The sequence below is a fragment of the Lissotriton vulgaris genome, chromosome 5 (genome assembly GCF_964263255.1).
Source record: "Lissotriton vulgaris chromosome 5, aLisVul1.2, whole genome shotgun sequence".
In the NCBI taxonomy this organism is placed as follows: domain Eukaryota; kingdom Metazoa; phylum Chordata; class Amphibia; order Caudata; family Salamandridae; genus Lissotriton; species Lissotriton vulgaris.
In genome coordinates, this window is record NC_141693.1 from 1,007,233,525 (window position 1) to 1,007,259,817 (window position 26,293).

At 43.8% G+C, this 26,293-nt stretch overlaps 1 protein-coding gene across 1 annotated transcript in view; it reads right to left on the reverse strand.

Moving 5' to 3' along the window:
* Positions 1-26,293, reverse strand: part of LOC147711895 (zinc finger matrin-type protein 4-like) — a 1,215,746-nt gene that overhangs the window by 708,240 nt on the left and 481,213 nt on the right. The window contains exon 4 of the mRNA XM_086922617.1: positions 14,711-14,870. Coding sequence (XP_086778743.1) covers positions 14,711-14,870 — 160 coding nt within the window. The remainder of the gene's footprint in view (positions 1-14,710; positions 14,871-26,293) is intronic.

Consider the following 26,293-nt stretch of genomic DNA (forward strand, 5'->3'; position numbering starts at 1 on the left):
GCTATGGCTCCTAAACCATCACATAGCACCCCCTGCCCAATGTGGGCAAGGCGGGCATTCACACCTTCCCTCTGCAGTACAGTGGGAAGGTGTCCAGAGTCATATGGCTATGCAGAGATTGTCGACAAAGACTGTGAGGAAAAACCTAAAAGTTTTCGGGTAATTCCCTTAAAAAGGGTCATGTCCAACACCGCACGCCAAGAGCAGTTACCCAGGATTGACCGAAGTGCCTTTCAGGAAGTTCACTCTAATTGGAGCATTAGTCAGTCAGAACAGTGGTGAGAGCCAGTCTGATGCTGTGAGATTTGGGGAGCAAGAGCAGTAGTCCCAGAAGAAAACATTGATAGCAGAGAGTGTTTTGGGTGCTTATATTTGCCAAGAGACTCGACTGGCAGGCCTGTGGTAAATGTGACTCCAAGTCTTCAAATCCTTAGCACTGTAGGAGTGAGGCAGTAAGACTAGACAGGTAAATAGAAATAAGGGGGTAATGAGATCCCACATGCACAACAGACTACTTGAGGCCATTATCAGATTCTATAAATATTATCTGTATGTGAACAATGGAAGCATCCCATCATGCTCATAGTAGTATTTCAACTAGGGTGTGTTTCTTTCAGTGGTGGCTGCCTGTGAAGGGGGGCGGTATGGCGGAGGAGGGATGAAAAAAATTAATTAATACACGTACCTTCTTTGCCGCCCCCGCCTCCACCGCTTGCCTCGCTCTCACCTCTCCTCTGTCTTCTTTTCTACTGGAAGAAGCACCAGAAGCACCCAGGCTTCCGGATTCTGCTGGCCAATCACGACGCTGAGGGAGCAGCGTCGTGGTTGTCTGAGCGGCCTGTTTGGCCACACAGGTGGTGCCTGGGAAGGCTGGGCATGTTCTCCACAGGGTTGGGCAACACAGCCAAATGGAGAACATGCCAAGTACACATGGTTTAGCCGGCCCTAGAAAGACAGTCAAAGCGTCATGCGCACGTAGGGAGGGAGTGCAAACCACCCGTCCTGGCTGAAGTCGCACAGAAAAATAAAATTATAATAACTTCTTGTTGTTATGATTTTATTTTTATTTTCCACTGCTCAATGAGCAGTGGAGTGATGCTCCTCTGTCTTAGAGGAGGAGTCGCCACTATTTTTTTGCTCGGATTACACACTATCCAGAAACTGCCAATGCAGGATGCAAAGTGTGAGCTAGAAAGAACAGAGGGGTATATTATCAACAAAAGGCGATACATTATCGCCGCTTTTATCTGCAGAAAACTGCCGATAAAACGGCGATAATGGGCTTGATAATATGCCCTTGAGAATTCCCATAGAAGCCCATGTTCTGGTGTGAACATGGGCTTCTATGGTAATTCACAAGGGTATATTATCAAGCCCATTATCGCCGTTTTATCGGCAGTTTTCTGCCAATAAAAGCGGCGATAATGTATCGCCTTTTGTTGATAATATGCCCCATAATTCGTAGGACTGAGTTAGCAATCTGAAACAGTAAAGAGTTCCAACGTATGTCTAGGAAGGCTCGCTGTATACCAGTTTTCATGGTAACCACTCTCTACATAAATGAGTTGCAATAGTAGATGTAGGCATTATGGGGCAGATTTATGATGCCCTTGCGCCGCAATTGCGTCACTTTATTTGACGCAACTGCGGCGCAAACAATGCTCCCTATTTACAGCGTGATGCATCTAGGAGATGCGTCACGTTGTAAAGCCCTGCGCCATAAGGAGGCGTTCCTGCGCAGGGGGGGCGTTCCTGCGCAGGAACGCCTCCTGAAAGTGGCTGAGTGAAATCTATGAGATTTCACTCAGTCACTTTCAGGCCAATGCTGCGTCAAAACCCTGCGCCTGCTTGAAGCAGGCGTAGGTCTTGATGCAGCATTGTGTAAATGGGGCACCCCCGAGCCTTGCTGGAGCTGCGTCGCGCTTGCGACGCAACTCCAGCAATGCGCCACATTTCCGGCACAGATGCGTCACGCATCTGTGCCGTTTTTGCACCATGGTGCGCCGCATTATAAATGCGGCGCACCATGGGTGGCGGAGCTGTGGCGCACTGTAGCTCACGTTAACTGGCGCATCCCTGGGGATGCGCCAGTTAACATAAATCTGCCCCTATATGTATAGTTGTTGGCAGTTATCTGGAAAATTACTTTATGCTCCCAGCAGCACGTGTTTACCGGCACACCCCTCGAAGTGCATTTAACATTGTGTGTGCTATGGCATTGTTTTGCTATGTCTTAATCCAAAAGCTTGAGCAATTTCGTATAATAGCCTTTTTAGGTCTCGCGACCTATCAATGCGCGGAAGCGCATTGAGCGGAGCGAGAATTCATGTCCTGAAAATCCTCGTCAAACCAAGGGCTTCGTTCCTGCGGTTTTCTTTAAGTTCACGTGGCCACAGGCACGCGCTTTTGGGCCATACACTCTGTTCCCCAGCTCCAGCACCTCCCCTCTCTCTCCCCGCAAACACAGCCTTACTTTCATTTCTCCTCCCCCTCCCCAGCCAGCTTCCCCCAGGCCGTAGCAGCACTCCTCCCACACCAGCACCTCCCCTCTCTCTCACCGCAAACACAGCCTTTACTTTCATTTCTCCTCCCCCTCCCCAGCCAGCTTCCCCCAGGCCATAGCAGCACTCCTCCCACACCAGCACCTCCCCTCTCTCTCCCCGCAAACACAGCCTTTACTTTCAATTCTCCTCCCCCTCCCGAGCCAGCTTCCCCCAGGCCGTAGCAGCACTCCTCCTTTTGCCTTTTCCCATCACCTCACCTATTTTATTTAAAACGCTTCCATTAAACTTCTTTCACATTTTTGTCTTTCCAAAGAATCTTTTGGGTAGCTGGTTGTTATTTTCCTTTTTAGTCTCAGATTCGGTTGTTTCACTGGAGTATTTAATGCTAATATGATTTACCTAAAATGGCGTCGCACACACTTCCTGTGCGTAGGGTTAAATTTAAGACTAGACTGCTACCATAATTCTTCTTACGCCGGCGTCTGACGTCATAACTCTTCCCATGTGTATGCGCCACAAGAATGGGGTAATTTTAGCAATCGGATGCCCCACACAGCTTCGATTTTCTCCTCAGCGCTACTCACATTCCTCTCAGCGCTTACACACTTGCGCCATCAATTATAGGTGAGAATTTTTAATCGCTGTGACGTGCACTAAACCCTTTTCTTCGCGGTGTTATGCACTACTCACTGCTCCAATTTCCACCGCTGCACACTTCACTTCACCACATCGCGTTCTCAAATGCCAACCAGTAGTCTTAGTATACGGACTATAGCCGTGAAGTGCACTTTCCTCAGTAAGTAAACTCTGTTCCCCAGCTCCAGCACCTCCCCTCTCTCTCCCCGCAAACACAGCCTTACTTTCATTTCTCCTCCCCCTCCCCAGCCAGCTTCCCCCAGGTCGTAGCAGCACTCCTCCCACACCAGCACCTCCCCTCTCTCTCACCGCAAACACAGCCTTTACTTTCATTTCTCCTCCCCCTCCCCAGCCAGCTTCCCCCAGGCCGTAGCAGCACTCCTCCCACACCTTTGAAGTGAAGCTTAGCTTCACTTCAAAGGCCCCTGCTGCTTCACACCGTGTCGCATTTCTCCTCCCCCCTCCCCTTCTCTGCCGTCTTGTTTGTTTCAGCAGTCAGAACATTGGGTACGTGTCACCTTCATTGACCAGTGTACTTTTTGTTCGTTACTTGCATGTATCAATGTGTCTGTTACTCAGGACTCGCTGTGTGTTTAAAATTAGCCATGTAGTCTGAAGGTTGGGCCATCCTTTGTCACTAGCTGGTGTGGTTACTGGCATCAGGCCAGCTACTACACCCTGCTCTGACAAAGGGCTTCCGCACTCCGACTCCCTTTTCTGCCCACACACCCTTCCATGGCAGCAAAATGTCACCTCTGCCCCCACCCCCAACTCTAGACCACCCTGCAACGCCCACCCTATCGGATGCAAGTCATTCCTTGGCACTGGACTGAGGCTTGCCAGCAGCGACCCCCCTCATCAACCTTCCACACCCACCATATCCCTGGCATTATACCAGGCAGTGCGTACACAAGAGCATAAGAAAACATTCAGAAACAGAGATATCACAGTATGCATGGACAGCAGGCCCTAACCCACTAAGATCCGCCCTGAATTGCACACATATATGCATGCTAACGCGTGCTGCAAACCCCAGAATCCAGTTGTTTTGGGCGTAAATATCACGTGTGTACGTATGTGTGGACGAAGATGTGTGCTGTGGCATGCAAATCCCAAACGAATCGGGCTGCATTAGACATGTGTGAGACTAAATCTCCTCCTAAGCATGCACTGCCAAACCACTCTTAAGACCAACTCACTCCATGTCCTCATGTCATGCATGTGTGCACACGTGAGTGTGGGGGACGCACACGTGAGTGTGGGGGACTCACACGTCACCGCAGGACTTGTATGGGCTACACCTGGGTTGCATCATTCAGACTCCACCCAGGCCTGGGATAGATTATACATATGTGTGCAGCAAATACACGTATGTGGAAACAAACATAGCATGGATGTCATATTATGTGCAAGGAGCGCGCAGTACTAGCTGCATGCCTTCGGTGGCGAGCTTCAGAGCAGGCCTTGGCACACACATAGTGCCCCCTGCCGGAGTCATTGGGAGACTCGGTGGCTGTCCTTCAGCACTGCTCCAGGGTGCGGTGCATGCTGGGAGAAGTTTGCAGAGTACACGTGTTTTTTTTGTAAATGTGTGTGATGGGGACTGTCTCGGGATGCCTGCATGTCCTTCTGTGTGCATGTGTGTGTCCAGTGAGCTCTGTTCTGGTATGTTGGTTGCATGTCTTTGTGTGTATGTTTGGCTGCACCTGCCTCTCGCAGGGAGGACCTGTCTCTGTTTCTTGACACTGTCATCTCAGCCACAGCCATCTCCTTGCACCGACCCCTGCCTCTTCCGCTGTCTCTTTTCCTTTAGTGCCCCTTGTTTCACTCTCTCGCCTCATCGCTCTTAGTGACTCTCGCCCTTCCAATGCCTTCTGTCCTTATCACCGCTGTCCCTTCCCCCACCTTCATGCCACTAGTTCTCTTTGTCTCCCTTTCTCTGCCTTTTGCTTTCTCTTACTCTCTACCTCCATCCGTCCGCCCTCTGCTTTCTTTCCCTTTATTCCTGCCCCTTCCTTCACCAATCCCCTTGTCTCTCGTCCACCTCCTATACCGCTCCCCTCCCTTTATCTGGCACCTTCTCCCTGCATCTCACGCGTGCTCTCTCCCTTCCTGGTCACATCCTCCCTCCCCCCTCCTTATCTCCCCCTCCTTCACTATTCTCGCTCCATCTCAGACTCTGGTCACACCCTGTGCCTTTTGTGGGATGTGATGGACAGAGAGAGAGCTGGGAGAGTGGCACGTGAGGGGAGATTGTTCTCAGCAGCCCCTCCCCATCCTGAAATAAGGGGGGGGGACAGACTACCCAGTCTGCCAGCAGTGACGCCCCTCGTTATAACCGCAAGGAGTGGGGGTGCTTCTTATCCGTGCTCCCAAAGCAATGAGTAAAGAAAGGGTCTGGAATAAATGACACAAAAGCACCCCGTCACCACTAGCGCCCAGAAGACAAACAAGCGGTGGCCGCACCCAGCTGTACCTTGGTGCACTCCACACCCCCTAAGACGCGGGGTGGAAAGAAATGTCTTTCCCTAATGTACATTTGGCAAGTAAACAGGAATAACACTCACCAGCCATAAAGACATCGTGCTTGGCGCTTTACTCGTTACATGTGAGAAGCACATTTTGGGTGGGGGAGTAGGAAAGTTGGAGCTATTACAATTGCAAATAACAATGCCTTTTACTTTTGTTTTCATTTTAAAAACATAAAGGGCTTTGTCATTTACAGAACTAATAGCTCCAACTTTCCTACTGCGAGACCTATTGGCAACGCCAGCGCTTGTTTGTCCAAGGTGGCATTTGCTGTACTCTGCTGGAGGCTGCCACGCCTTGAATCTCACCACTACAAAACATTGAACTGGCACCGTTCAAATGTAAATTTTTAAGAACTTTATAGGACCACATGGGCAAGCTATTACGTCTGAGTTTGTTAGGTGTCAGGTTTACATAACACCTGCTTGCAAGCATACAATTATCCCAGCACAATGTGAAGCCGAGCAGTGCAGAGATGCCCTTTGAGCCGGCGTTTGTTCCTGAGCTGACTGAGAGGCAGGGGTTACAGAAAAGAAACTGGGCGGCCTACTGCAGGGAAGTGCAGAAAACATGTTACTGCCAGTGTTCAGACCCGGCAGGACCAGGTCCACTTTAAGGCTTGCGATGTAATGACAGACACGAAAATATATGAGTTTCAGGTGAGCAGGTGAGCAGCCTCGCCAGGTCTCACTAGAAGGTAAGGCTCATTGTCATACTCTTGCCAATCCTGCCATCACACTCACGCTTTTCTCTGTCACTGCCACACCCTAAGGCTGCTGCACAGTTGGCCTCTGTCCATACATCACTCCGAGGTGACATTTTCTGCCACTGAATTAGAGGCTTAAATGTACACCCTCCAGTCGGGAAGTAACAGCAGCTCTAAGAAAGACACCGGCTCATGGTACAATAGTTAAGAAGGAATGTCAAGGGAGCCTTGTAATAGTTACTCGAGAACATTCCAAGGGAAGTAAAAGAATATTCCTGTAGAACGCCACCTATAGGGTAAGGTCCGACCTACTATCGTAAATATATAAAGCGTTTCACTGTGAAAAATAAAACCTGGGACTAAAACGTTTTTATGGAAAATTAATAACATATAATGTAATAAACCGTGAATCGGTCACTATTTCACAAATTCGCAGCCCAAGAAACGTTAGCAATTCACACTTCAGCAAAACGGTATTCTCCACTGAGCCAATCTTCTGCTAGCATGCTTTAACTGGTGAAAATGAATCGTTAAAGTATTTACATGCATCCATGTTCGAACTACGACTGGACGGTCGATGCAAGTATAATTTTCAATAAAAAATTACTGAAATAAAAAAAATAAAAAAAATCTGCTTCCTGCTGAGAAGGGCGGCGTCCTATTCAATGATCGATAGTCCTGCAATGAAGTGCAGACACTTTCATTTAGAGGTTAAGCACAGGGCTGGGGAGGGCCTTCTCCTGGTACTCTTTTATAGGGGAATAGGGAGGTCTTGTGGCGAATGTTCTGTGTAGTGCTCCAGTGAGACTCTGGCCCACATGTATAACTGGATGGATCAATGAGAAAGCAATATTAAATGTGTGATAAGCATATTATCGCACAATTAAAACATCTCATCTACTTGAAGCGATGTGGTATTACCACAATGAACATTGCAGTAATACCACATTAGAACAATGGAAAGCCGTGACCCTGACACAAAGCTGCTGCTACCCCTGAAGCTTTAAATGTGAATACATTGTTCTACATGAAATTTTCCATTTAATGTTAAGTGGTAATGTCATCAAAATCCGGTGTGGGACTGTTCAAAGCAATGGCAGTATTACTACAAAATGTCTGAAAAACTCAAACTGAGGTATGTCCCATTCATTTCTGGTTTCGTCTGTAATACAGATAGCTGCCTCATGCTGTGTGTGGTAACTTGATCCAGTCTGGAATTATTATTCAACATTCTGCTTAGTAAGCTGCCACCTTTTGACCCCAATTTTATGATGTCAAAATTGAAACCTCAAGATTCAAAATGCAATTATCTGAAGTCAGTTCGGGATGGATGCACTGCACATTACAGGGACCAATGGACAAATGTGAATATAGGTCAACGACTCGGGATAGAATGCACTTCTATTGAGAGAAAGCGGTCTGTAAATCTCATCTAATATTACAATTTCAGACAAATCTTGTTTGTTTCAAAGTATAGACGGCTCATGCACGCAGATAAATACAACCTTGTAGCTTTTCATGCGTTAGGATTGTTTATATGTTTAAGCAGATCATACAAATATTACATCGAAAGAAAAGTGATTATTAAACTTTGCACGCTGTAGTTCCTTGTTCAGCTGCACAGTTTCATTTTACAACGGGATGTAAAAGAGATTAGTTACCCTCCAGTAAAAAAAAAATATACATATTATTTCAGTATCAAGCGTAGTGCATTCAATGTACACTTGGAAATTATACTTACTCAGTCTAGAGGCATAACCTGTCAGGAAGGACCTTTTAAAGCATTATAAAAAACAAAAACCTGTTCAATAATTAAACAGTCTGAGACCTTTATCTAGTTCGAATGGTCTTACGTAATTTAATTACTTTGTTCGAAGAAAACTTTTTACCTCAATACAACATTGTGAAACCATGTCTTATCAAAAGATACACTTTATTAGTGGAAGTGTAATCCATGTTTAACATAAAGCATACATTATATATACAAGACAAACCAAATGACAACAATAATGTGTAGAATAAAAATTGTGTTCCAGTCATATTAATTCATACCTAAAACAACCAATCGCGTCAACATGAATACATCATTTTTAAAAAACCCCACTGCAATGGCGGTTAACCTACTGGGACTTCATTTAGGTGTCTGGCGGGCATAAAACATTTAACACATAATTCTCAACATAGACAATTATCATTTAAGAAACCCAGTAGAGGGTAGACGCTGACGTGTTTCGAGTCCCTATGTCATTTGAGGGTCCTCTTCAGGGCTTGGGACTGGATAATCTGGAAAGATACAAGTTTCAGGAATATTTAATTAAGGTTCCACAACAACCTCTCAGTGTTATTTCAGCTATGTTCTCATACTGGATGAGAGAAAAAAAGGGGGAGAAATACCTGAATTTATGAAGTCAAGTCTTCTCAAAGGCAATAGATGTCTTTCAGTCATAGGCTAAGGACAAAAGGATTGTCTTGTATATTGCTTGTACATGATGAACAGCATGGTCGATTGAAAGGCATGGACCGACTCAGAGGAGTTACTGATGAAAAAAATTACTTGAAAATCATCTGTATAGTTGAAGGTGGAGACATTGTGCTCCATCAGAGCTTGGACAAGAGGAAGGTGGTAGAGATTGAACAACAGGGGAGAGAGGGAGGAGCCCTGAGGGACTCCACAAGATATTTTGACTCTAGGGGCAGTAAACTGGGCTGTACAGACTGCCTGGTAGCGGTTTTCCAGAAAGGAACTGATCCAGCTGAGGGCAGGGCTCGCAATTCCCGCGTCCCTCACACGGTCGACCAACAGGGAATGGTCGACCGTGTCAAAAGCAGCGGAAAGATCAAGCAGGACAAGAGCCTGCGAGGAGCCACTGTCGACCCCACCACAAAGGGTATCTAAGACTGTGAGGATTACTGCCTTGGCGAGTGCGCTGGACAGAAGCCAGCTTGATGGGAATTGAGAAATTCAGATTCCTCCAAGAAGTCTGTAAGACAACCTGCAACATAGGCTTCCAAGATCTTAGCTAAATAATGAAGAAGGGAGATAGGGCGATAGCTAGTCAGAGTTAGTGGATCTGATCCCACCTGCTTTAAAAGGGGAACAACAATTGCCTCTTTAAAAGTTGAGGGACAGTGCCTTGGGACAAAGACTCATTTAAGATATTAAGAGCAGGACTAGGAAGGATATTACAAATTTCCTTCAAGATGCTGGGAGGGCAACAGTCAGTGGGAGATGGTTGATGGAAATCCTAACATCTCACCTTTGCCACTTACAAACTTGATGCTTCAGCGATTTCGGCAAATGTAGTACTTTTATTTGTCTGCTTGAACTTTGTTTACGAGGGATGATTATAGATTTTGGCTGACAGATCCTTAAATTTTAGTTGATCATAGGACAACTTAGGCCCGCATGATAGGGAAAAAAGTTGTAAATGTTATTTGTGTCAACTTAACCCCTTGCGTGCTCATAACCACGCCGTCATGAGTCACGGTAGCCGTGTGCTCATGACGGCGTGGTGCCATCATGCCTCTGCCGCTCCGCCCACGCTGCACTAATTCCCCGCCTGTGCGGGCGAATTAATGAGCGGGCGGAGTCATGACGCCACCACGCGTCATAAGCATACGCCGCCCGTGACTCATGACGGCGTGGCTCTATCAATAGCACCGAAGCGCCGCGTCCGCCCCCTAGCGCCCCGTGCCGCTGCGGAATTCGCGCCGCGGTGAAGGGGTTAAAAAACAGTGTCTACTAAGAGCTGGGCACAGATTGCATTAACTGTTTGTGCTCAGGCTTCCCATCAGCGTTCACTTCACTTGGCGGTAGAAACGTAAGCAAAAGAGAACCAGCATTGGCACAGCCAATATGTCCCGCAAATGCGATTTGGGTGGCATGCAATAAACTGGAGTGAAAGTGTAGTGGAAAGGAGGTATATTAGGTAGAGTGGAATGGAGTGTGATAGATTGGGGTAGAGAGAAGTGGGTTCGATTGGGTGGATTGGTGTGGGTAAATTAGAGTGGGGTAGATTAATATAGAGTGTAGTGGGGTAGATTGGGGTGGAGTGTAGTTCAATAGATTTGAGTTTAGTCGAGATTGCAGTGGAGTGGAGTGAGATAGATTGGGGAAGAGTGGAGTGGAATGTAGTGGGGTTAAATGGGTGGATTAGAGTAGGGTAGATTAAATTGGAGCAATAGATTGGAGTGGAACGGAGTAGAGTGGGGTGGAGTAGGATAGAGTGGAGTGGGGTTAGATTGGTAGGATGTAGTGGGGTAGATTGGGTGGATTAGAGTAGGATAAATTATATTGGAGCGGAGTATATTGCAGTAGAGTGGGGTGGGGTAGATTGGGGTTGAGTGTGTAGATCGGGGTAGATTGGAGTGGAGTAGATAGGGTAGATTGGGGTGAAGTGAGTTAGATTGGAGTGGGGTAGATTTGAGTTGAGTTTGGTAGACTTGAGTGGGGTAGAGTGGTGTGATGTGGAGTGGGGTAGATTTGGGCAGTGTGGAGTGTGGTATATTGGGTGGGTTGGAGTGTGGAAGATTGGAGTGCGGTAGATTGTGGTAGATTGGAGTGGGGTAGATTAGAATGCAGAGGAATTGAATGGATTGCAGTAGAGATTGGAGTGGAGTGGAGTGGGAAAATTGCATTGGAGTGGGGTAAATTGAACTAGGTAGATTGGAGTGAGGTTGATTGGAGTGGAGTGGGTTGGATTGGCATACATTGGAGTGGGGTGGATTGGGATAGATTGCAGTGCTGTACATTTGAGTGGAGGGGGGGGGGGGTAAACAGGGGAAGATTGGACCAGAGTGGGGAAGATTTGAGTGGAGTGCAGTAAATTGGGTGGAGAGGTTTAGATTGGAGTGGGATGGGGTTGACTGGGTTTGATTGAGTGGAGTGGGATAAATTGGAGTGGGGTAGATTGAAGAAGAGTCGAGTGGGATAGGTTGAAGTAGGGAGGATTGGAGTTGGGTAGATTGGGTTAGAGTGGGGTACATTGGAGTGGGGAGGGGTGGGGAAATTGGGGTTGGGTAGACTGGCGTGGAGTGGGGTAGATTGGAGTGGGGTAGAGTGGGTAGAGTGGTATGGGGTAGATTGTAGCAAAGTGGAGTGGGTGGGGTGCATTGGGGTACATTGGAGTAGAATGGGCTAGATTGGAGTGCAGCGGGGGAGATTGGAGTGGGGTAGAATGGAGTTAGGTAAGTGGTGTGGCGTGGAGGGGTGTGTTGTGGGGTCAGTGAAGTAGATGGGAGTGTTGTGAAGTCAAGTGGTATGTCCTAGAGTGTCCTCGAGTGGAGAGGAGTGGCATGTCATGGAGTGTTGTAGAAAAAGGTGGCATAATGTGGAGTATGCATGGTGTGGTAGCAAACTGCCATTACAGGCAACACATTTACCATTAAAATTGTCATTATATTTGCACTGAAATACAGTTTTACAGCACACAACTGATAATGTGTGCAAATGTCACCACCTAGTGTATTGATGTGTGCTGATCGAATTCAAAATAATATTTGTTTCCACCACACTAAAAATTACATTAAAATGTGCTTCATTTATACTAATTCTGATATATTCTGAAACATCAGCCCAATTAATTTTTATTTGTTATGTGCTAGAAAAAAAAATCCTACACCGTCTCCTCTTACATGGATATTCAGACGAATTGTCACATAAATTCTCTCACTTTGAAGTCAGAGAAAGAAAAGTAAACACCAAGCTCCCTCGAAAGAGCGAGCTTGACACTTGACCTCGGTCTTAGAATGCACAGCAAATGTGACACGATAAGAACAAGAATTAAAGACCTGTTTACAGAAAGCGATGTGGATGAATACAGTAAACAAGGTTTGAGCAATGAGAGAGACAAACTCAAGCTTGACATCCTAATGCAAATAAAGTCAGCAAATAGAAATCCAGAAAATGTAAGTTACAAACCACAAAGCCATTGATAAACAATGGGCGAAATGCAATCCAAGGTCAGCTTTCTGAATGTCCCAAAGATATCTTTAGCAAACCTGACAGCCGCACTGGCTGGTAGGCTTCGACCTAAAAAATGGGTAAATTACTAATTAAAGAGGCACAATAACTGATGGATGTTACTCCCCATTATGTGCCTCAGCATCTGTAAATTGGGGATAAAACACTTTGAACAAACTTAATTTGTGTGGTGTATTTTAGTGTGTTATTTTAATAATTTTATCTAAATCAACTTATAAGTGAAATTCCTTCAGGCTTTAAATGTAGGCGATCCACATACATTCCTCTGTGAGAGAAGCTGTTGAACAAAGCCTTGTGGTACAAGACTGAAAAAGACATGCAAAAAGAACATAAGAAAGCAACACAAAATGTGTGGTGCATGACGAGTCATACAGAAGAGGTGGAGGTACCAATACAAAGATGCCACATAGAACATGTGGCAGTTAGATCTCTGAGGGATAGGAGCAGCCAAGGAACAAGAAGTAGCTTTGGAATGATACTGGATGGGACTTAGCGAATATTCAGTGTCATTGGGCTTCTTTTCTGTCATCAAGCGCCATTGCTCTTTAACACCTTGTTATGGACTCATCCACTATCCCCAATGTTAATGAAATGTGAGCGCAGTTCAGGTGCATCAAACATAATGAAGATGCCGGTGCAGACGCACTCTATGTAGGAATACCAGACAACCTCCTCCAAAAACTTCAGACCATCCGGAACACAGCCACCAGACTCATCCTTGAACTCCGTAGTTGCACCCACATCATCCCCCCCTCTGGAAGCTGCACTAGGTCACAGTTCAGAAACAATGCCAGTTCAAGCTCCTCACACCTGCATTCAAGGCACTGCACATCATCGGACCTTCCTACCTCAACCACCGCCTCCACTTCCACCACCTCTCCAGGCACTATTGTTCTGCCTCTCTCACTTGTCCATGCAACCCACATACACAGAATCAGAGCCAGAGGCCGTTCCTTCTCCCACCTTGCAGCGAAGTTCTGGAAGGACCTTCACCTCAACATCAGGACCTCCACATCGCTGTAGGAACTCCGAAAGAAGTTGAAGACATGGCTCTTCAACTAGTACACTAGTCCCTTCATTGTACTCAGCTACACAGATAAATCCCTTTTAGGACCTGGAAACCCTCACGGGTGATAAGCCGCGCTCTACAAATCCACCAACATAACATAACAGTGTCATGTAAAGCAAAAAGATGTCAGAAAACGCCGCCAACTTGATGTTGCAATTGCATTCTATTCCATGCTAACTTTGAAAGTTGGATACAACTTTCCTTCCCCGTAATTTTATTAGGCCCACTGGCTGCCCCTACTCCTCTTTGTTTAGATCCATTGGAGTTACAGTTGTTGGATCTTCTCCTGACTGTAGCGGTGAAAATTATTCTTATGGAGTGGAAATCCTTTTCGTCGGTTTCCTATCATACGTGGTGGGCTTGGGTCTCCTTTTTACGTAGTGCTCATACTTCGGTTGATCAAGCTCACCTCTCTCCATCTATCTCTAGTGGGGTTTGGAAAGCTTTGGATGATTATATGGAATTGTCTTCCAAGGGGTTGGTTCCTCAATTTCCTTTTGATGTGTCTGTCTAATTGTTGTCTGCTATTTGGTCTCTAGGCTGGGTTAGTCATGTGGGAATCCTTCTTCTCTCTTTTTTCTCTTCTCTCTTTCCTGTCTTCTTTTCCTACTCATTCTTTCTTTACTCTTTCTCTTTTTCTCCTCTCTTCCTCTCTCTGTTTCCTCCCCTATCCCCTTCTCCACATTTGATAGTGATACATATGTTTTAAGGCCTTGGTAGAGGTTTTTACTTGAATGAAATCTATAGCTCTCATGGGCTATTGTTCATTATCTATATTTAATATCTTGATTTTCCTATCAATTTTAGCCCTTTTTGCATATCTCTATTGCATCGATTGTATCACTTGTATTGCATTATATATTCATTATTCTTACCATTATTCTCATCAATAAAATTTTCTTGAAATGAAAGTTGGATACAATCCTTCTATTTCAATTGTCCCCCACGGAGACTGACAACAGATTCAGTTTTAATGGTTACACACAAATGTACAAAATAAAGCTCGGTAATGATTTGTAAAAATGTCCCAAAAGCAACAAAACTATTCACAATTAATATTTTATTTCTAACATAGACACACACATGTGTACAAATGGTAAAACATGCAAATAATATAGGAAAAGAAACAGAAAACAACCTCACTGGTCAAACGTAAGAGTAAGAATATGTCTAAAAAATGCTATTCCCTCTAATATAGCAATATGGACATGGAATTAGTGACCGTTCACATTACCTACATACATTGAGAGGAGCATTTTTCATAGTCATAAGACAGGGCTTACCTGGCGGCGTGGGTGCACTCAGAGACTCTCCCAGTACTAGCTTCACCCGCTTTGCATGAATTTTACCCTGATAGTGAGACTCGGCCACAATAGCAGATGTGAAAAACATGTTGCAAAGAGTACAGCACTTGTTCTTATCCACTTCCGTTTCGTCACTTTCCTGAAAAAGAGAGTTCAATGCCATTATCATGTATGTTTTTATGCTTCTTAACCAATTGCCCGGAATACAATAAAAAACACACCCTCAATGTTAGAAATGGGGGTCTCTAGTTGGTGAGGACTTGCACCTTTGTCCAAGCAGGGACCCTTCCTTCTAGTCAGGATAAGGGAGTTACACTCCTAAAATAACCCCTGCTCACCCCCTTGGTATCTTGGCATGAGGAATCAGGCTTATCTTAGAGGCAGTGTGTAAAGCATTTGCACATAACCAACAGTAACACAGTGTAAGCACTTCAAAAGGACACCACACCAGTTTAGAAAAATATCTAATTTTTTTTATATACTTAAGACAAGACCAAAAATGATAAAAAATCCACAATACAGTACTTAGAAATCTTCAGTTATCAAAATAAACTTGAAAAACAGTTCCTTGAAGTTGATAGCTCCGCCTGGGGCTATCATGGCGTAGTGAACAGCAAATTCCAAACAGTTCTGGCTGACCGCGGCATCGCGGGCCAGCTACGGTGTAGGGCAGACCTGCAATACAGTACCTTTAGAAATGCAGTGTGTCGGCGACCTCTCGTTGAGGTCCGAAAGCACGGCATCCATAGGCGTTGGTTCCGGAGGTCGGTGCAGTAATCGTCAGGCTCTGGAAGTGACACGTTTTGTAGATCGAACTCCTCGCGGATGAATTCGGGGGTGCCGGCGTCGGATGCTGTGGTGTAAAGTGTAGCGGTGCGGCATGCTGTGCCCTCAGGTCGCGGTGCAGGCAGCGGTTTGTTCACGGTCATCCAGCGGCGTCGGTGAGATCAGGGCTGTGGTGCAAAGTGATGCGGTGCTCGTCGTGGTGCTGGCAGGTCACGGTGCAAGCAGCGGTGGTGTCGTTGAAGCGCTGACGAACTGTAGTTGATTGCACCTGTGTCGGTAGGCCAAGGCTGCAGTGCGGGATGAGGACGGTTTGTCGTGTAACTTACGAGCGGTGCCCTCGAACCATGGTGCAAGCAGCAGCGTCAATGTTGAAGTGAAGGGCGACGATGTGAAGCAAGGCGCTGCGGAGTGCATTGCCCACAGGTCACGGTGCAAGCAGCGGCTCGGTGGCGGCATCAGCAGGCGGTGTCGGTGAGACCAGGGTTGCGGTGCAGCATTGCGGCGTTGCCCTATTTGGGGCCTTCAGGACACAGAGTTGGTGTAGTGGCGTCGTTAGACGGTGTCGGGTTGCTTTTTCTTCTGTTGCAGCACAAAACACACAGCCCCTAGTTCTGAGGGCAGAAGAACTTGAATTCTTTGCTGTTCCTGAGACTTCTTGAACAGGGGGCAAGCTCTACCTCAAGCCCTTGGAGAAACTCCCAAAAAGAGATTGCAGAAAGTTCAGTCCAATCCTTTCACTGCCCAAGACAGAAGTAGCCACTGCAGGCCAGTACAGCAAACCACACAGCAAAGTTGTGCAGCGCTCTATAAATAAAATAAATAAATAATTAAAAGAAATATCAGCTCAACCCTGTCCAGCTTTACCCGATTATGTGCTCCCAGTTCCTTGATATCCCACCGGGATGAGTGCAGCGTTCTATAAATAAAATAAATAAATAAAGTAGTTCCTCCTCACAGCTTCTCCAGCTCTTCTTCTTGGCAGTGTTCTTGGTCCAAAAGAGTTCTAAAGTTCTGAGGTCTGGGAGCCAATATTTATACCACCAAACCCTTTCTTCTCTGAAGGCAGAGAGTGTCTGTACTCATTCTACACCAGTTCTGTCCTCTCTGGTGGAGCTTCCTGGCAGGAAGTGGAGACAGCATTGTCCAAGGCAGACAGGGCCTATTCAGGTGCAGGGAAAATCTCCTCCCACCACTCTAAATGCAGACTAGGCCTATTCAGGTGCTACTGGCAACTCCTCCCACTACCCTGAATGCAGCCCAGGTCTATTCAGCCCAGCCCTGACTCAATCAGGAGAATCAGGACGCACATCAACCCCCAGTGGCCATCTGAGAGAATGCACCTTCCCAACTCCTGTCACTCCAAAGCCAGACAGTCAATACACATCCGAGCAGAGGCACACAGGATGGCTATGCAAGAAAATACCTACTTTCTAAAAGTGGTATTTCCAAACACATAATGTAAAAATCACCTTTACTAAAAGATGCATCTTTAGATTCTGAGTTCAGGAATACTAAACTTTATTTTCCTATCTGGTCCCAGTGGGAAGTTATATTTATAAGATGTTATACATTAACTGCCATGCTTTCCTACGGGCCAGATAGCCTTTCAATAATGAAAAACGAAATTGGCAACAGTTCACTATCCGGTCATGCCAAACACGCCAGGGCATGTCCTACCTTTCACATACACTGCACCCTGCCCACAGGGGTACTTTGGGCATACCTTAGGGGTGACTCACATGTAAGAAAAGGGAAGGTTAGGGCCTGGCAAGTGGGTGCACTTGCCAGGTCGACATGGCAGTAACAAACTGCTTGCATACTCAGCAGTGGCAGTTCTGAGTTACTTTTTCAGGACTACTCATGTGGGTGACACAATCAGTGCTGCAGGCCCACTAGCAGCATGTGATTTACAGGCCCTGGCGCACTCAGTGCACTGTACTAGGGACTGGCTATTAAATCAAATATGCCAATCATGGAAACACCAATCCATAACACAATTTACCCAGAGAGCATAGGCACTTTAGCACTGATTAGCAGGGGTAAAGTGCCCAGAGTCCTAAACCCAACAGCAGGTCAGGAAAAAATAGGAGAAAAAAGAAAAAAGTTTTGGGGATAACCGTGCAAAAAGGACCATTTCCAACACCCACTCCATATAGGTGAGACAGGCAGGGCACATATTCTAAGTAATGTGCAAGTCCTAGGGCAGAGCAGTTATGATTAACCTATTTGGAAGTAGAGGCACAGGGTACACAGAAAAAATATTGAATCAAAAATATAGAATAGCACTAATATCAAAGTGAAAATATAGAATGGACAAAATATCAAATGAACAGAATATATATCAACAAAAATATCGAATTTAAGGTAAGTAATTTAATATCGATTTTCATAAATATAGAAAGTCAAAATATCGAAGTATGTAATATAGGTATTAAATATATCGAATTTTTTATAATATCGAATTTTTTAAAGTGTTTTGTATTTTAGTATATGTGTGAAAAGTGTATATTTATTTTATAATTTATTTTAAGTAATGAATTTTATGTAATTTAATTTTTGCGTAATTTAATTCTGTAGTTGGTTGTGGGTTTATAGGGGAGTAGGGTGGGAAGTAATTTAATTATAATTAATTAAATATTTAAATTTATTTATTGGTATTTATTTTGACTTCATTGTTAATTAATTTTTAATTGGTAATTCATTACATTTTAATTGGCAATTAATTTTACTTAATTGAATAATTGATAATTATGTTAATTTTATTAATTTATTTTCTGTAGCGGGTTGTGGGTTTATAGGGGAATAGGGTGGGAAGTAATTTAATTATAATTAATTAAATATTTTAATTTATTTATTGGTATTTATCTTGAATTAATTGTTAAATCATTTTTAATTGGTAATTAATTTCATTTTATTTGGTAATGAATTTGTATTAATTGATTAATTGATAAATATGTTAATTTTAGAAATGTATTTCCAGTAGCGGGTTGTGGATTTATAGGGAAATAGGGTGGGAAGTAATTTAATTGTAATTAATTGAATATTTTAATTTATTTATTGATATTTATTTTGAATTAATTGTTAATTAATTTTAATGGCTAATTAATTAATTGTTAATTGTTAATTAATTTGTATTAATAGGTAATGAATTTTAATAATTAATTTTTATTTGTATTTTTAATTGGTTAATTATTATATTATATTAAATTGGTAATTACTTTTAATTAATTTGTTATTGGTATAAATATTTAATTTATTTTTATTAATATATGAAGTATTTACTTTCCCTACTGTTGCACTCACTGGAGTGGGAATAGTAATTTTTACCCCTATGCTATCCAACGCTTTCCCCACTGTTGCACTCTCTGGAGTGGGAATAGTAATTTGTACCCCTACGCCATCCAACACTTTCCCTACTGTTGCACTCTCTGGAGTGGGAATAGTAATTTTTACCCCTACGCTATCCAACGCTTTCCCTACTGTTGCACTCACTGGAGTGCGAATAGTAATTTTTACCCCGACCCTATCCAACGCTTTCCTACTGTTGCACTCTCTGGAGTGGGAATAGTTATTTTTACCCCTACGCTATCCAACACTTTCCCTACTGTTGCACCCTCTGGAGTGGGAATAGTAATTTTTACCCCTACGCTATCCAACGCTTTCCCTACTGTTGCACTCTCTAGAGTGGGAATAGTAATTTTTACCCCTACGCTATCCAACGCTTTCCCTACTGTTGCACTCTCTGGAGTGGGAATAGTAATTTTTACCCTCACGTTATCCAACGCTTTCCCTACTGTTGCACTCTCTGGAGTGGAAATAGTAAATGTTACCATCCCGCTATCCTACAGTAAAAATATTGTATATTATTAATTAATATTATGTTAATATATATATATATATCTGGACACGATCAAAATTATCCGGTTGCCAGGCACTTTCAGGATAAACATCTAGGCATTCCTGATAAGCTCCAATTTTTCCTAATTGATTGTGTCGAAGCTTCAAGGAGAGGAGGTGACCGTGAGGCCAAACTCCGTCTCCTTGAGAGGAGATACATCTTGGAGCTCAACACAAAAAATCCAAATGGCCTTAACAACAGGGAAGACCTTTATACTTGTCTGTAGGATTAATCAGTATGCCTGTAAGACCTGTCCGGATATCCTAAAAAACTTATGTTCCCCATATGCTGTTTCCAATTTGTATATATTGATGAATAATTTTTTAACAACACTATTTCGATACCTTTTTAGAAACAACTTTTGTATAACTAAATTCTGGAATTTTCTGTCATACCACTTGCACTTTACTGCTAATTTTGCACTATCACTTTAAGCACTTTTCATGTTCTAGGCAGACATTGTGACTGGCCCACTTGGGCTCTATTCAGATTGTGTACAATTGTTGTGTCATGGTTCTTGGACTAATGCTGCTGGCTTAAATATGAGCATATTACTTTGAATTTTTAATACATATTGGTTTTTCAGATTTAACACAAAGTAACGGGCTAGTGCTCAATTTGTACATACATAAAATTAATTATCGTGTATATACATTGATGTTTTTTTACCAATTTGTATCTTATAAATATGCTTTTATATTTATAAAATCTATATATATATGATTTTATTAATTGTGCAATCTTACCGAGTTAAAACTTGGTGTTCCATTGGGGCACTCTCGGTTGATTGCACAAACGCAGCATTTCAATGCAAAGTATTTTTTCCATCTTCATGATACACTCCAATGCACTGTCACTTTAAATGCTCTGCTCACTGTCATGCAGTTTGTCATGTGATCAAGCCTTCTCGGAGGCGAAACGCGTCATGGCGGCAGCGCTGGCTTTATTGAATTAAACCACTCTTGCACCAGCACCATTGGGTCGACTCTTTGTTACTTCGCACTTGGCATTTCCTTGCCTTTGAGTGGCAAGCTTCATTATATATATATATATATATATATATATATATATATATATATATATATATATATGTATGTATATATATATATATATATATGTGTGTGTTAAAAAATTAAATTGTATGTTTATTTTGTTTAACTTAAATTAATTATTTAATAATTTTAAAGTTATTTAAGAATTTTTAAGTATGTTTTAGTTAATTATAGTTATTATTTCATTAATTTTAAATTACTTTTAAGACATTTAAAAAAAATCGATATTTTGACTAACTATATATTTTTTCGATATTTTTGTACTTACCTGTTTGTAGATAGGACTTCGATATTTATTCTTTCTATATTTTTACTTTGATATTTTTAGTATTCTATTTTTTTGTATTCTATATTTTGTCAGTGATCCACGAAGATTACAAATGCTGCTGCTCCCAGGATGAATAGTGAGTTGCTGAATGAATGTATGCAAACCACTTATCTAAAGAGACAAAAGGGTGCCAGAAGGCAAGCAAAGCGGACTTACAGGTTGTGCCGCACAGAAAGCTGGGTACATAAGGAAGAAAGACTGGGGTGTAGTGAAGAAGGAAACGTTAACAAAAAATAAGATAAGCCAATCACCCATTTCTTTTCAGAATTGGAGAATTGTCACAAGCTCCACTGGTGAATCGGCGTTTATGCAGTGGATATAGAACGGACAGTCTAGTGCAGAAGATTTTATAGAATGCCATATCATACAAATCATGGTGCAATGAAGAACGAGGGAATGCATGGGCAACAAACTGCATGTGTGATGAGACATTTAGTGCATATTGTCACCAGTCTACATGAGGCAGAATGACACGTCTGATGTGGGCTCCTGCTGGGTATAGAAACGAGTGTCCCCAGCACAAGTAACTTTATGTTAACCCTCATACATTTGTGTCCTTACTTGACCATACCTTGCTCATCCCCTGCTCATGCCCAGCACACCATCAGCTCTTGGCTTAGTTAGACCATTCCTGTCAGCACCACAGCCATATAGAGAGAGGGATGATGGGAGCAATGGAGAGAGTGAGACAGAGACAGAGAGAAGAAGCAGATTAAGAAGAAGAGAGTAGGAGCGATAACAAGAGAGAGAAGGACGGAAGAGGATGGATGGATAGTTGTACAGTTTGGTTGCACATTATTTTCCAATGTTGCCCAACATTCACCTGTGGACTAACGCCAGACTATTTATGGCTATTGTTGATTGCTATTATTGCATTATGCGTATAACCATATGTCATTTATGCCTGTGTTTTATACAGTATGCTAGAGTGCTTTTCATTAGAAATTGTTATATTTGTATATGGTACAGATTGTTGCTTATGTCGAGTGTTTTTTATTTGTATACATTTACAAATAAGAAGATAAGTATTCCATCATGTTCTTCACATGCTGTGTAAGACAACACAAAGACAAATACAAAAAGAACAACTGATGGACAGAATGTTGAACACTGTCAACCATTCACCCCAGTACAGAAATATTGGGCTAAATCCATAGTTTTTTAGCACGCCACGCCATTTCAGATTGAACCCAGCCATATGTGAATCAGTCCTGACCCTGTTCCGCATGGGAACAGTCCAGCCCGAACAGCCAGACCAGGTCCTCCCTTGACCAGAAACAAGAATCCTAAGACCAGTTTCAGGGCGATGCCCAGCTGTGATCCTGTGGGTAGAACTGATGCAGTGCGATGCATCTCCTGGCAGCTCTGCTTCAAAACCGCAGCTGCATTATGTATCCCCAACACAGGACTTTGCATCACAGCCCTGCAACTTCTTCAAATCCGCCGGTGCGTGACGCATCTTCAACACAAGATTTTGCATTGCAAGCCCCTCATTGATGGCATCCTGGATGTCGATGCAGGACTCCGCATCACAGCCCTGCAGCTGCCTGGTAACCGCTGCGGCACAACGCATCCTGGATACGTGATCGCGCAATGCGCCGTACCCAATATTTAATGACTTTGTTCAGCAGGCCTAACTTGGCCCCTGTATCTGGACTGCACTCCAACACGGCCAGCCTTAACTTGTGTCTTTGTTTTGGTCTGGCATGACCAGATAACCACAGTTTGTGCTTTGTGCTTCTACAAGCTATTTTCACTTACATCTTTAATATTGCATATCTCCTATTCTACTGATTGTTTTCTTGTTGTTATGGTCTCAAATAATTTATTAAAGTTTACTCTATTTTTATAAATTGGTGTGGGATTTTTCTTGTGCTGTGTTTTTACTTTATTACAGTTTAAAGTGCTGCATAAATACTTTATACATTTCCTTAAAGTTAAGCCTGACTGCTTGTGCCAAGCTACCAGTGGGTTAGGAACAGTTTAACTTGTAGTTTGGTTGTGAAATCACCCTGACAGAGGTTGCTGCTTGAGTAGGGGTTCAAATCCTTCAACCAGTAACCCAGTTTCCAACAACTTCTAAATTATAGTTGTTTTTTCTCACACTCACTCCCTCTTTCTCTGTATTCTGCTTGCTCAGTCTTCCCACTAGGAATGCATCAGTTCTGAGGTGCAGCAGGCTGTGGTGCGAGGACCTGTTGCATCCACTCCATGAATCTTGTGGATGGGGGCTTATGATGTGAAGTCCAGAGTCAGGAATACATCGAGCAGTCTAGGCAATGCGAGGAGCAGTGAGGATGCAATGCGGAGTCTGTCATCGAGGCTGCCGTTGATGAGAGATGCAAAAGCCTGCGAAAAAGATGCGTCATCGTGCAGTGGCGGGTCCGAAGGGAAAGCAGGCAGCGATGTGAGTCTTTGCGACATGTCACATCCACCCAGTGGCGGAGATGCGTCGGTTTTGTTCAGGGTTGCACCATGCAGCAGAGGAGATGCGTCAGTTCCACCAGATCCACAGAGGCTGGTAAAGCACCCTATGCCTACTTCAAAGGGTCCAGGAGTGGAGTGGAACCACTTGACAGGGTAGACTCACACATGCCAGTGTCCAGGTGCAGATGGAAGTTTGTTGGAAGCATGTTATGTCCCTGAGGGTTTCGATCACCGGTCAGCCAACTAGCCCCAGTAGTCACTTTGGGTTCAAGAGATGCAGGTCCAATCTTTCTCACCCAGGCTAGAGGGTGGCAGGTAAGCACAGCAAATCAGAAGTACAGCAGAGTGCAGTCCAGAAAAGTGGCAGTCCTTCAACAGCATATGAGTCCTTCTTCCTGACAGAGTATTCACAGGCCCAGAAGTGTACTGAAGAGTTGGTATCTGAGGTCCAGTATTTATACCCATCTGTTCCTTTGAAGTGTGGGAGAAGCTTCTAGACATTTTCATTTGAAGTCACCAGGCATCCTGCCTTCCCTGCCTTGACTCAAGACTAACCACAGGGGGTGTGGGGGGTATGTAGTCCTTTGTGTATATGCGGGACACAGCCTATTCAGCTGTAAGTGGGGCTGAGCCCAGCTCCTCTGTCCCATCTTGCCATTTATAGCCCATCATGGCACACCTAAGCTCCCTATTGTGTGCATCTGTCTAGGTGGAATATGCAAAGCTTAACTATCAGCTATACTCAGTCATGTGACCAGAGACAGGTTACAGGCACTAAATGGCTAAGGCAAGAAAATGGTACTCAGCAACTTTCTGAAAGTGCCATTTTCAGAATTGCTATTTAAAATCTAACTTCACCATACACTAGGATTTTAAATTGGGATTCCAGTGACACCAAACATGAACTTGTTATCCCTTTCCATTTGGAAATTACACGTTTAAAATATGGTAAGGCAACTCCAATGTTATAGAGATAGGTCTTGCAGTAGTGAAACACTACTTTAAGATTTTTTTACTACCAGGACATGTAAAACTTAAAACATGTCCTGCTTTTTATTACATTGCACCCTGCCCTCTAGGTAGTCCGGACCTGCCCTTGGAGTGATTTATGTGTAAGCATGGGCCAAAAATCTGTTCCGCTCGCGAAATTTGCGGATTTTCTGCAATTTTGCGATCCGCGAATCTTGCAAAATTGCTAAAAACTTCGCAAATTCACTCGCGGGCAGATTTTTTTTTTTATGGCCAGCTCACTCAAGGGACCCCTGCCCCCTTCGGCATGATGGCATAGTAACACACACATGGTCACTGGAGACAAGAGACAACTCCTCTGGCACTTTAAGCAGTTGTAGTGAAGAAAAGCACTATACATTTACCCAACGAGGTAGCACTTACTGGATTAGCCAGTAGAAAGTACTCCAGTTGAGTAGAGGTATCGCACAAAACGATGGCGTCTTCTTGGATGAATATGAAGTGCATCCTTCACTTTCACGAGCGCAATCCCTGTGCAGTTCCTGTGACCAGGAGCTTATTCCTCCTCGTCTGCTGCTCTGATCAGTCTCTGACCTTTTTTACACACAAGAGGCATGTGAACTCGCATAGAAGCCCCCCCCGGTTTGGCCCCGCCCACACATTAGCGGTGTGCACCGTCTGCCCACCATTTAGCCACTTTGATGGACAACTCACTCAAGGGACTCCTGCGCCCTTCAGCACGATGGCATAGTAACACACACATGGTCATTGGAGACAACTCTTCTGGCCCTTTACACAGCTGCAGTGTAGGAAAAGCACTATACATTTACCCAACGAGCTAGCACTTACTGTGATTAGCCAGTAGAAAGTACTCCAGTAATATTTCTGCAAATCGCAAAAATATCTGCGAGTTCACTGGAAAATCCGCGAATTCGCTGATTTTTTTGCGATTTGGCGCAATTTCGCGGACCGCAAATCCGCAAAATTCACCCATACTTATTTATTTGCATTAAAAAGGAAAGTTTGGGACTGGAAAAAGGTTTATTTTACCAAGTCAAAATGGCAATTTAAAACTGCACACACAGGCTGTGCAATAGCAGACCTTAGACCTGTAAAGGGCTATTTCAGTGGGTAGCACAAACAGTGCTTCAGGCCCACTAGCAGCATTTAATTTACAGGCCCTAGGTACATGTAGTACCACTTTACTCTGGACTTATAACTAAATTAAATATGCTTATTGGAGATAAGCCAATATTGCTATGTTTAGAGGACTGGTTAGCAGTGGTAAAGTGTGCAGAGTCTTAATGTCAGCAAAAATTAGATCTGCAAAAAGAAGAGTGAGGGAAAAGGTTCCCGGAGAAAACCACCCTTCATGCTACGACAACTGTTTGTGATGGTCTCCCTGCTCCTCGCAGTCCCTTCTACCACAAAATGAACTTTTTTCACTGGACTTTGAAAGTAACACTTCAGCAGGACTAACCTGGTCCCGGTCTCCTGCCCGTGCTCCTTCACGGTTGACCTGAACTTGTAACTTTTCCCCGGTCTTGCACAACCAGATAACCGTAAGTGGCACTTTGAGCTTTTAAGTTCTTTACTTATCCAGAGGTCTTTAAAACTGCATATGACTAGTTCTACTGATAGGAGTTTTGTCATTTGTTGTCAAATAATTCTGGAAATTTTACTTTATTTTTCTATATTGGTGCAGTATTTTTCTTGTGCTGGGGTTTCACTTTGTTACTCTTTGAAATACTGCATAAATACTTTACATATGGCCTCTAAGTTAAACTCGACTGCTTTTGTTCCAAGCTACCAGAGAGTTAAGCGCAGGTTAATTTGGGGTTTGCTTGTGTTTCACCCTGACAGAAATAGTGGTTTCTGCTTGAGTAGTGTTTCATGCCCAAACTATTAACCCAATTTCCAAAATTCTGCCTCCCCTAAATCCCTCTGTCCTCTATTACATCACATATTTCTCAAGCTCCTCTGAGTGCAGCAGAGAAGTGGCTGGTCAGTGCTGCAGGGTATTTGAATTTCCACAATCAAAATTCAGAAATCCCAGTCAAGAGGCCAGTCCCTCCCCTGCTGCATCACGTGCTCAGCGGCGG